Here is a 13,687-nt window from a genome sequence, read left to right as displayed (position 1 = left end):
GAAAGTAAAAAGGCTTGGAAAAGCAGCAGAATATTTGAACTGCAAACTTTTGAACTAACTTGATGGCGAATGATCTGTCGCCATGCCAACGGCATTTGATGACATCCCATAATACGCTTAGATGCGTTGATGGCTGCATCGTTACCAAACCTGTGAAGTTTTGGGCCGTTTGGAGCATTTTCACTGAAGTTATGAGAAAACCGTGTTTCATGGTGAGCATTGTGTTGCCATGGCAACGGCATTTGAAGAAATCTCAAAACTGTCCCTTAGATGTCTTCACGGCTGGACTGTTAGCACACATGTGAAGTTTGAGCACTTTTTGAAAATGTTCATAGGAGTTATAGCGACATCGTCTTTTATGGTGAGGGATGCGTTTCCATGGAAACGGCATATGATGACACCCCATAATTGAAGTAGAGCTGTTGAGGGCTGGACCGTTAACCATTATCTGAAATCTGGTGCTGTTTTGACCCTTTTCATAGGCGTTACGACAACATCGTGTTTTATGGCGAGGGATGCGTTTCCATGGAAACGGCATATAATGAAACCCCATAATTGACGTAGAGCTGTTGAGGGCTGGACCGTTAACCATTATCTGAGGTGTGGTGCTGTTTTGACCCTTTTCATAGGCGTTACGACAACATCGTGTTTTATGGCGAGGGATGCGTTTTCATGGAAACGGCATATGGTGAGATGCCAGATTTGACGTAGAGCTGTTGAGGCATGGAGAGGTGATATACAGGTGAAGATTGTGGGACAACCGGACCGTGTCCATTGGCGCTAAAGCGACATCGTGTTTTATGGCGAGGGATGCGTTTCCATGGCAACAGCCTATGGTGAGATCTCAGATTTGGCGTAAAGCTGTTGAGGCATGGACCGGTGATATAGAAGCGAAGTTTGGGGGGGCGATCGGACCATGTCCATTGGAGTTACAGTGACATCGTATTTTATGGCGAGGGATGCGTTTCCATGGAAACGGCATATGATGACACCCCATAATTGATGTAGAGCTGTTGAGGGCAGGACCATTAACCATTATCTGAAGTCTGCTGCTGTTTTATGGCGAGGGATGCATTGCCATAGTAACACCACATTACGTAACATCAGATTTGATGTAGAGCTGTGTTAACCATTATCTGAAATCTGCTGCTCTGAGCATGTCAGTTGGAGTTATGACATCATCGTGTTCCATGACACAGGTGTTTATATTTGAGCTAACGACATGTCCAGAGATCAAAGGTTTCCATGGTGATGTGCAGTAATCAGTGAAGAGAGCATTTTCATTGTTCTGAATGAGAGATAAACCTCTGTGATGAAAAAATGAACGTTTTGTTGAAGAACCGTAACAGATATCGGTGAAATTTCAAAGCGTGAAGCATGTCAAGGAACTTGAGCATCTGAAGTGTACTTTTTTTTTTCTACGTTTCTCATGAAAAATGATGTCTCAGGAATGTAGGGTTTGGGAATTATGGCAGGTTTAAAAGAAAATATGAAGGCAAAATTAAATCTGTCCTCCACTCTAGCTGTGACATCACGCACTCTAAAATCTGAAGAAAGCCTCTTTACCAAGGTCTGAACAATGTTTAATATCTCTAAAAGTATGAATCAGATTTAAAAGTTGTGTTACACGAATAATGTCAGAAAGATGTGTAACATTTTAAAGTTGGAATGAGGTTTCTGAGTTAAAGTATGAAGGAGCAGTTAGCAGTTGAAGTTGCATGAAGATTGTTCAAGTCTGAAGAGTTTCTCCATTGAGTTCCATGTTAAAAATGTGATGAATTATGGGATGTATCTCTGGAATTATGAAAGTTATGAATATGAAAAGTAATAGCCATCGATTCCCGACCGAGCTGAACGTTTTGATGTTTGAACGGAGTTTCTGCGATGTGGAATGTGGGAGAAGAAGAGGCGCAAAATAACCCGGCGGAATAATAAATAATTTTGTGCGTAGAAGAACAAGTAGTGGGAATGCTGTGTCAGCATTCCCCCTAAAAAAGGTCTAGGATCTACATTCAACATATCACATTATTAAGGAGGGTTGTACTTCAAAATATTAAAACACGGACATGATCAGCCTGATATTAATTGGACCAAATGACCCACACTCTCCTCTAAAAGAAGTGCATGTCCATGTCAGTGTTATGAACGAGCTGCGTTTGGAGTCAGTAAACTGAGAGGCAGCGACATGTCAACCATAAAGAGATCTGTCCTGTAAACACTGCATCTCCAACAGAAGTTAATGTTCTGTGTCCATCAGTGACCTTAAAACTACCATATCCACTATAGAGCATTCCTCTTTTTGCTGTCTGAAAACCCTTCAGTCCCCCAGTCTAAAACAACAGAACACGACTTATCCCAATGTTATTTTGAGTTATGAGCTCCTTAAGGCATGCTCACTGGATTAATAAACAATAGAACAAGTTGGCTTTGCATCCTTAGGGCTTGAATATATTACCATTGCTGAGCTCTTAATCATTAGATGGCAGTGTGTGATGCCAGGCTCAGTACACTGTGGACTCTGTTTCTTCACCACAGATCCAGAAGGCCTTCAACATCATTACTCCACCATGTTAACTGTTAACAGCAGGATTTACAAAAAACTACTGGCTTCACGTTTCTGCAAGGGTGTAGCACGGGCCAATTAACAACCAAATACATTATGAAAGGGATTTCAATCACAGGGAATTAGACATATTATATGTCAATGTTTTACATTGTGAGATATGAGTATGCTTAGTGTATTCGTGCACTTAGTGGCATGTTGAAGTCTGCAATGATTGGTTCATCAGTCGTTCTGCAGGAAGTTATTGATCAGATCTATATTTGATTAAACTTATTTTTCAAGCAACATGACGCAAAGTGTGGTAACTACAGCACTAATTAAAGCAATACATCCTTATACTGGATTGTCACAGATATAACTTCAACTCACCAGATAAATAACAAGAAATTGCAATACAGAATAATGTTGTTGATATTATTTGGAAACAGTGTCCCAACCACATACTTTATCTTCCAGAGAACAAGTTGATGTTAAAAAGAATACATTTGACTAATTTTCAGGTTTATATTTGTATTGTGTGCCTCTATTATGTGTACAGGCTTTTCAAAAGATACTTCACTTTTCTAATACTGTTAGTACTGTCAGCACCTCTGTTCACCCTCAGTCTGCTCTGATTGGTTAGCTGGCCGGCTCTGTTGTGATTGGCCTACCGCTTAGAGATGTATATCACGTACATGTCTTAGAGCGCTAGACAATAGAAACGCAAGTGTTAAATAGTGATGTCACTGTGTTACCGAAGTAAACAATACATCTTTCAATTAATATTGGTCAAAACATTTTGACAGGCATACCTTAAATAACATTTGGTGGCATTATTACATCTCTGTCAGTTAAGAGCTTTTTCAGTTGTCACCAGGGCGTCTCAATCGTGAGCATGTGGAACACTTGGCATGGAGCATTACAGATAGTGGAGCTGTGGGCACTCCTTCAAGGACAAAGGTAACACTTCTGAATGAGTTCAGATAAGTGTGAGGTTATTTGGTTTATAAAATATTAATTTATACATTTAAAATTCAACAAAGCAGTGACATGTCATAATGAATGGCATTAATCATGATATGGCCCAGATCAGTGTTAATTTCGTCAACGAAAACTATGACGAAAAATGTTCGTCAACGACCTTTTTTACATGACTAAGACGAGACGATAACTAGACCCTCCAGAAAAACGCGGGCTAAAATCCTTGATTATGCGGGCTAAAATCCTTGATTATGCGATTAAACATGCGGGGTTTTTATGCGAAATATGCGGAGAAGTTGCGAAATATGCGGAAATATGCGAAATATGCGGGAGGCGGAAACAAGGTGATTCTTCTCCCACACCCTGTTACTAGGCTACTACTGAATGAAAGGAAGCCCTTTTAAAGAGTTCCTATGACACACACACACACACACACACACACACACACACACACACACACACACACACACACACACACACACACACACACACACACCACACACACACACACACACACACACACACACACACACACACACACACACACACACACACACACACACCACACACACACACACACACACACACACACACACACACACACACACACACACACACACACACCCACACCACACACACACACACACACACACACACACACACACACACACACACACACACAGTTTTCATTTACCCGTTCGTTATCTGACCAGCTTCAATCTTGTATGTTCCAACACACAGTTGCACGGGGTGCAGAATAGTTTCCCCCCACTTTCGTGCAAGACATCTGCGTACTGCTTTGCCCGGTCTTTAGCAGAAATGTTCGTAGGCAAATGGGATGGATTCGATTTGTTCATCTTGGTCAGAGCCGTATAATAGTATAATTATAATAGTATATAATAATAATAGTATAATAGTAGGCTATATAATAATCTATATGGCGCTGATCTTGTTGCTTTTCTCTCTCGTGTGAGTTCCACACATTCACTCTACGGTGTTGTTTACCTGCGCGAGCTGATGACATCACTACTTCACGTTAACTTTTTTTTTCCTCAATTTTGTGTGGAAAAATGCGGGGATTATGCGATCTTTTAAGAAATATGCGGCCTTTTAAAAATATGCGCTATTTTGCTGATTATGCGGTAAATTATGCGATCGCATAATCGCGTTTTTCTGGAGGGTCTAGATAACGAGCTAAAAATAGATTCTTGATAACGAAAATTTGACGAAATGTATATTTAGTTTTCGTTGACGAGACGAGACGGGACTAAGGTGTTAATGGTGGACTAGCGGACATTCAAAATGCAGCATATTTTCCCCCAATTGCCCGTCTTGTCTGTCAAAATGCATCTTACATTTCTAACTTGCAATATCATTATTTCCGCTCTCTTCACTCCAGAAGAGCGATCTCCCTGTGTCTCTCTTGCCCCTTTCACACCAACGCAACTCCGGTTCAAGCTCCGTGCTAGAGCTTTTCTGGTTCAGAACCGGTTCTTCGGTTTAGCGCCGGCTCTTTTCACACCGCTCAGAGCCCGACTGGTGCTGCCGCTGCTGCGTCATGACGTCACAGTTTACGTCGCTGAGTTTCTCCCCAACGCCGGAGCTCACCTCACAACAACGGGCCGGGGACTGCATTGCTTTTAATCATACGAAGCCAGATTAAATTAAATAACGACTTCTCCAACCTTATACTTTTCTCCAGAGTGCCGTGGTTCATTGTTTATTAATGTGTTTCAGCGGCATTTACCGACCGCTGCAGTGCTGGCCGGCTGCTCTTCAACGGGAGTGTATTCTCCCGTTAGCTCCGGGTTAGCTCACACGGCTCTAAAGTATTCACTGTCTGACTGTCACACAAGCAGCTGATACATATCCCCAGTTCCCCTTAAGTGAATGTGTGTCAGTCTGAATTGACGCTGTTTGGTGTCAGTCTGAATTGACGCTGTTTGGCATCACAACGCTGTTATGAAAGTTTCTCTGGTATAACATGGGTGATGTTAGCATAGCAACCGAAGCTAAACTGACTACTTGCTAAGCAGTTTTCTACAGGCACTTTTTACCGACGTATTTTTCATTATGATTCTACTTGTGATAGTCGGACATGACAACCTGTGCAGCCCATGTATTGATTCCATCCGATAGCTGCTATAATAACAAACAAAACGTCTGCCTGCTCTCCACAATGATCAATAACAGCGAACGGATGGTCAAAGTAAGGTACAAATAAACAGAATCACACGTTAGTGTTGCCTGACTTTATAAAGTGTGTTTTTTTTAACAAGTGTGTGGTTGCGTTCTAGTCACTTTGCTCAGCACTACTGCTTGTTACAACTTTTATTTGCCGTACTCGCCTTAAGTGTTAGCTCAGGTTAATCTCGCCCTCCTCCGACGTAAGCGTGACGTATGCGGTTCTTGCTTCTAGACGGACAACTTTTTGGTGCTCGAAACGAACCGGATTCCGGAGCTATGACGCTGCTCCGCTGCGGTGTGAACAGGAAAACCCGGTGCTTTTCAAGCACCAGCACCGAACCGGCCCTGAAACACCGTTGGTGTGAAAGGGGTATCTGTGTGCGGGGGGCGGGGCCTAACAGACACGCTGCAGCGGCACACAGAGATCTGCCGGGGACGGAGCGTTCAGAAGTATAGAGACACTACAAGGCTCGATGTGGACAAAGCTCGTTTGCCATGTTTTCGCGTTAGCGCGTTGACACGAGTAGAGTAGTCTGTCCAAACAGCCGGCCAAAAGGCGTCATATTCAGTCGGAGAAATGCACAATTTTCGACTTCCTTAACTCGTAGCCCTGTTGCCCCAATTACGAGTAACGTTATCACATCAGGTGTGCAGAGGTGGGAGAAGTACTCAGATCTTGTCGCTAAGTAAAAAAATACCATAGTGTAGGAAGAGTTCCTCAAGTCAAAGTATGATCATCAAAATATATTTAAAGTAGCGACAGTACAAGTAGTCATTGTGCAGATTGTTCCATTTCAGAATAATATATATGATATGTTTTATAATGATTGATCATTAAAGTGTTCTCAAAGCTGGTAAAGGTGCAGCTAGTTTGAATGATATATTATATATCTGTATACTGCAGGGTAGCTTGTGAATTTACTAAAGTCTGAGTTAACACTTGATTATATTTCACATCATTCATCCACATCTGTAAAGTAACTAAAGGTATTAAATACATGTAGTGGAGTAGAAGTACACCATTTAACTATGAACTGTAGTGGAGTAGAAGTACACAGTAGCAAAACATTTAAATACTCCAGTAAAGTACAAGTACCTCAACATTTTACTCAAGTACAGTACAATATTTTAACATAATTATATATATTTAATTTATTTCACATTTTAAATAAAGCAATTAATTCGGTTAACAATTTGTTAGTTTTTTCCTTTAAAGCTCCCATGTCATGCTTTTCCGGTTATTACCCGTCCCCTTGTGTGTTATGAAGGTTTTTATGCATGTAAACGGTGTGCAGAGTCAAAACCCTCAAAGTACACCCTGTAGCGAGTAAAACTCTAACACAGAAAATACCTCCCCAAAACGCCTCGTTGGAGATACGTCACTGCCCATTTGAGTCTTCCATTTAGTTCCGGGTACCGCCTGATGTCATGCGGTACCCGGAACGAAATGGACCAATCCCGAAGAGCTATGGCCACACCAGCAGCGTCGTGTTCCTCCTCCAGAGGTTCGAAGAACCGGCATTTCACAGACGAAAGCTTCCAAAACATTGCCCAGTTTGAGGCCGGATATGCACAGCTTGTTTGGAGCGTTTGGAGCAGGGGAAGATCTGGGTATACAACCTGTAAGTTTGCATTGTTATTTGTGTATTTATCAAACAAGACTGTTTAAATGTGTAAACTGTGTTGGACTGCTAAGCCATTGACACAGTGCTAACTAAGTTGCTAGAGTTTCCATATATCAACTCTAATATCAGCAGATGGCCTTGCATACATGTATCTCATAGCAGGAGAATGTCTGCATTCACACACAAAATACCTATTGACAGTATACTCCGGGTGATTTGCCGGTCAGTCGCGAAACGTAATTACATTATAGCTGGCGTAGCGATCTAACACACGGAGCTAGAGCTAGTTTCGGTCAGAAAAACATTTTTGTGATGCTACGTTGCTAGCGTTTAAATATATCAACTACAATGTCAGCAGATGGCCTTACATGTTTGTCATGGCAGGAGAATGTCTGCAGTCACACACACGGAATACTCATACAGTATACTGTACTGTGATTTACCGTACATTGTGACCGTACATATACTGCATGTAGCTAACGAGGCTAGCTGTATGCTAGCGTAAAACAATGTATTCATGCAAGTTACATTGTATGACCGAACGTAGCAGAATACCCGTATACGATTGCAATTATAAACACGTTATTGCTAGCCTAATATGAACCACTAGCTTTTGTTCATAGTAGTTTTATTACACTGCATTATAGTTGCCTTTCCTCCAAGCTAACGTTCATATCGTGTTAGCTACCAAGGTAAACAAAGCTAGGTTAGCATATTAGCAGGCAAGCTGTTCATTACACAACTACTACTAACGAATCTAAAACAACTAAGTTTCTCTAATATTTTGTGATTTGCATTTGATTTCGTCCAGCCAGATCCTGGCGGACAATCCATGACGGGGAAGGGATTCTACTACTACTGAGGGTGCTAAAAGGCACCGCACCGACTGTGCGCAGGCAAGATGCGAGGAGGAGGAATGGATGATATACCGTGTATATATGTATATTTATGTTCATTTTGTACATTTCTAAAAATAAAGTTTAATGGAAATACTTAGTAGGCCTATCCTTTCTTCCCTGAATTCATATATAGCAAACCATGATTTGATTTCTCATCAAACAGTAGTAGTTTATAACGGGTAAAAATAACTTACTCTTTGTTATGAGAGTAGCTCGTAGGCCACAACGGAAATACAAGGAGACATACACGAGTTTACAAAACCACGGCACATTTATTGTAGTAAATGCAGAGACAGGTGGTCGAGGGGAGAGGGTCGCTCAGTTCGTCCTTCTGCAGCCGCTTTGGAGAGAGACTCCGGGCCGCTGGGATTAATAGCACCGGCTACGGAGGTGTCCGTGATCGCGCTGATTACCCTCTTCAGCTCCACCCCACCGTAAGACAAAGGCCCTGAGGCCGTCACACTCTTCTATAACAACAGTTAAAAATATATATGTATATAAAATATACCGCTGTACCGACGCCATGATAAGACTGATGTTACGCTGAGAGCAGCCGGGAAAAGCACTGACATGGGCGCAGCCTCTCTGGTGGTTGACTAATCAGAACGAGTGGCCGAGCTGACCAATCGGAGCACACTAGGCTCACAGGGAGGGGGGGGCAAGAGCTCCAACGAGTCGTTTAGTGGAGAAAGTGAATACTGCTGAATACACATGCTTGACAGAGATGCTGTATGCGAAACCAATGTGAGTTTGGAAAATTGCACAGTATAAATCTATTTTAGTATACCTCAACAATGTAATTATGATCAGTGGAAATGGCCATGACATGGGCCCTTTAAAAAATAACAAAAAGTAAATACAAGAATGCCGTTAAAGTACCGGATCGATAAGCAGTATTGATAAGACTAGCAGTACCGTAGAAAACCTTAACGATACCCATCCCTAGATATTACACAAGTAAAGTGTTAAGAGAGTGAAATGTTGCTTTACGAATTTCAACACTTGATGCTGTCACATTGATTACAATTTCAGATACCTGTATTTGCCTAACTGAATTGGTTTAAAGAGAGAAAACATTTTGACTAAAAGTTGACTAAAATGTAATTTTTCATCGACTAAAAGTAGACTAAAACGTTTTGAGTTTTCGTCGACTAAAACTAGACTAAAACTATGAAGGATAGAAATGACTAAAATGTGACTAAAACTAATTACCATTTTCGTCTAAAGACTAAGACTAAGACTAAATCAAAAACAGCTGCCAAAATTAACACTGGCCCAGATCAACAACCTTAGAAGCACACAGCTTAAGAAACAAGACGACACAGCACATAACCACAGCCACATGAAGACATTTGCTCATGCTACTTCCAATAAAACAATATTGTTGTCATTCCAGAATTGGAAGACTATGGCTGCGTCTCACTTCGGTTATTTTTCATTTCCTCGCTCCTCGGTCTCGGTATCACCGGAAGTTGATTTGTCTGCGCCATCTTGAGTAGCGTCCCAGTGGCCTTATTTGTGCCGGAGGATTGAGGATCGAGGAGCGATAACGGAGGAGTGATAATCGAGGAACTACCAGACCATCCTCCGGTGAAATCCTCAGACACTCGCCCCGCCCCCTTACTGTGTATCGCTCACTGATTGGACGATGCAGCGCATGCACTGATCTGGCTGCTGTCAGACGATCAGCTGTTATTACAAACGTTATCACAAACGGACGTCGCTTCACGTGACGCTCCGGAGGAAACTGCGTCCCATTGCTCTTAAAACTCATTTCCCTGCTTCTCGTGGTTTCCTTGCGTCTCTCCATGCTTCCCTGGTGGGAGGGACTAGTCGCAGGGAAACGACGCAAGTGAGGGACGCAAGGAATCCATTAAACCGAAGTGAGATGCACCCATTGTCTGTCCCACCAATGACATTTCAAACATTCCATGCCCAAAAGGCTCAAACATGCACTTGTTGTGTTAAATATGCATGTCCTTAAACAAAATGTAAATACAGTTGCATGTCAAATGAACATTTAAAATATTATATTTATTATTTATATTGACTTGTTTTGCAATTACTGTATTGTGTGGATATATGTCTAATGATAATCAAAGGAATTTATTCAATCATAAACATTAAATAACTTTAACTTTACATTTCCACTGAAGGTGTGTCCCTCAAGATGCAACAATTAACCCTTTTTCTTAACAATGAACTAATGAACACAACTGTGTTAACAAATTGGTTGGATCAACAGGTTCATTTTTCCCTAGATTTCTATTGATTTCAAAGTTCTAGCCCACCATCAAGTGCCGTTGAAAAGCAACAAATAAAACAGCTAATAAACAAATATGTACCATGGATGCTTGAGCTGGCGAAATCCATTTGTGTGATGGTTTACCAGCTGTTTTTCTCAAATACATAACAGGAAACTAGAAAATAAAGCAGGTGTGTCCAAACTACGGCCCGGGGGCCAACTGCGGCCCATTGTCCACTCTGAATTGGCCCTCAGAAAATTCTAAAAGTATAATGGAAAATGGCCACACCTGAAACTTTTACTATTCTTATATTGTACTTCTTAAATATATATATGTAAACAGATATTACACGGTATAAATAATGTGTCGGTCAATTCAAGTTGATAATACACATTTTAATCATAATAAATAACTTATTTATATAACCAGCTTGAAATATACCCTTCATATTCCCCTTAGTATAAGCAATCTGAGGCTCCTGTTTGAAGGGATCAGCTGCCAACACTTTTTGTAACAGAATAAAGTATTTTTTTTAAGAGAAAAAAGTTTGGACACCTCTCAAAATAAAGGGTTTATTATTCAAAAGCTTTGACGTCTAAATGTCCTACAATTCTGATATGACTCAATTACTTTCATTCTAATTGTTCTGACTATGCCTACAGGTGAGTGACAGTGCAGAGAGCAGAGTCACTGACTGACCCTACCTTACTGTACTCCCCCTCCCACAGACACACACACAAACAGGTGTTCCCCTCTCACCGTATCTAGCATTTAACAGGCAACTTACCCACTGTAGTGAGCTTTAATTTTCACAAACTCCGAGTCCAGCTCCATGATGGATCCGTTAGGCGCTAGCATATGCATGTTAAAGTCTGGTGTAACGTTACCTCACAACTAGCCCAACGTTACCCGAACAGGCCCAAACTAGCGGTGTCACCCCGGCAGGTCGGAAGACAAAGGTTCCACTTTACATTACACCGCCGGGAGCAAAGTTTCTGACCTGGAAAGAAAACTTGTCCTGCTTCTAGGAAGTTCTGTTTAGTCAACGATAAGAAGCTTCTCTGGAGGAGGGGTTGTCAATACCGCATTATAACATTGTCATTTTCGGGAGTTGTGTTTCAAAATAAAACGAATATAGCAAAGGTACGGTCTACTGGGATAAAGGATGAAAGTAGAGCTTTTATTCTGAAGGTGAAACCTCACAACTCGTCATCGCGGCCGGATAAACTCTGTCTAGCTTGACACTGTGTTTTATGGCTCACTATGGTTACCTTACCGGAATCCAAATTCACCTGTCCCATTGTTTCTACAAATAATATTAATGTAAAAATCTGATGGTGGATGGTAACAGTCCAGAGCGATTATATATCGAATTTATTGAAGTTAGTCGAATGGTATTTATATAGGTAAACTGTCTCTACCCGACACGAGTGACCTTTTTCATGGAATATTTGATCTCTCTTATTGTAATGTCCTGATCATAATCCAGCGCGAAAAATCGGCGTCTTTTCCATTCCCTGAAATAATGTATTGATATTACGTCAACAAGTGTTGAACACTGTATATCATTTAATGGGGACAACGTTGTGACATGTGCTGTCATAAATGAGAAAACCACAAAAACAAATCAAACATGTCATGAGGATATTTCATGGATCCAAGGAGGCCTGCTCCCCACTTCAATAATGCAGCTGTTGGGCGCCCTCTGCTGGTGGATTACTAAACAACTTTAGGAGAGATAGTCAGTCATTTACCATTCAAACACATTTCCTTGGTAAAGGCAGGAGGCTCTGGTTTATTGCATTACGTCACGTGTCAGTGTCACCCACCTGAACAAGTGTGAACCTCAGGTTTGATATAGACCAGCCTATAATGAGAAGTATGTGAATGTCAAACAATGTGAACATTCTAAGCCAGGGGTCACCAACCTTTTTTAGGATGAGAGCTACTTTCACAAAATAAAACAAGTCGTGAGCTACTTTCACTCCTCTCTTTTAGTTTTTTTGCAGTGTACTGTATATATTTAGCACATTTTAACATGATATGCTGACCTTTAACTTTTGTGTGCTGTTTGGGTCTGTGGGACCCGTTTGCAGTGTTTACTAAAAGAAAATGTATGCAATTTAATTATTTTAACCTGCTTTATTTGGGGGTGGACCTCACATCCTCTAGGGGGGTCCGGGGGCATGCACCCCCTGGAAGATTTGTTTTTAAATGTTGAAGTGAAATGCATCAATCTGGTGCACTTTAAGCACAACATGAATTGATGGATACAGCTCTCAACACTCAGATGAAAGGGAGCTGTATACTTTTCAATAATCCAAACATCTTTAGAATAATAATAGCTTGGATTTATATAGCGCCTTTCATGAGACCTGTCACGGAGGTGATCTCTGGGCCCATAGATCTTGGCCTCCGTTACGGGTTGTATAGCTTAATTGTTGGGGATTGTGTTCACCAGAGGCCTGTACTACGAAGCCGGATTTTCGCTTAGCCGGCTGACTTCAGGGAAAACTCGGGCTTTCCGGTCCTACGACGCTGGTTCTCTTTTTAGCGGGCTAGATCTCCATGGTAACTTATGCTGAGCGGCTAACCTCCTCGGGAGGAGGTTAGGTTGCAGGCTAAGAGATCAACTCAGTGAAAGCACCGCCTGCTGACCAATCAGAGCTCCGTGTGCGGAGTTTAAAGCTATCAAGTCATATTACAGGATAGAGGAAATACAGAAAAACTGCCGTTGCAGGAAAGACAGCCGGCAAAAATCAACTGACTGTGTGAACGTGAAAATGAATAGAATATCCCCTCCCATCTTCAGAGCAATCTGACTATTATAACATTAGCGTTAAGAAAGCTTACTTAAATATCTGCCACGACATAAGTAACCGGATCAGAGTAACATTAAGTACAGTCCGCGGCACTGTGAGTGCAGACGTCGATGTGTCCCATTATCATTCATATCATATCACATCATAATGTATCATATATTTCCTTATTTGAGTCAGCTTCTTGAGCCGTATCTGGCCGTGCAACACTCACAGTGTCACATACTGTATGCAGAAGTATTATTTTAAGCAACACATTAAGTTGACGAAACACTCGAGTCAAATGTAATTAAAGTCAGATCGTGTCTTAGACGGGGCAGTGATATCATAAACCTGTTAATGTACGCATTCAAACTAGGGCTGTCAGTCGATTAAAATATTTAATCGC

The 13,687-nt window shown here is 41.4% G+C and overlaps 1 protein-coding gene across 1 annotated transcript in view; it reads right to left on the bottom strand.

Annotated features, from left to right (window-relative positions):
- The window catches only part of prkcz (protein kinase C, zeta), a gene marked incomplete in the record, with an annotated part of 136,148 nt that extends 124,608 nt beyond the window's left edge, over nt 1-11,540 (bottom strand). The window contains 1 exon segment of the mRNA XM_034145661.1: nt 11,268-11,540. Within this exon segment, the coding sequence (XP_034001552.1) occupies nt 11,268-11,344 (77 nt within the window).
- Between the last annotated feature and the right edge of the window lie 2,147 nt (nt 11,541-13,687).

The sequence above is a fragment of the Trematomus bernacchii genome, unplaced genomic scaffold, assembly GCF_902827165.1.
Source record: "Trematomus bernacchii unplaced genomic scaffold, fTreBer1.1, whole genome shotgun sequence".
Classification (NCBI taxonomy): Eukaryota; Metazoa; Chordata; class Actinopteri; order Perciformes; family Nototheniidae; genus Trematomus; species Trematomus bernacchii.
Note: the sequence above shows the minus strand (reverse complement) of the source record. Positions and strands in the feature narration are given on the sequence as shown.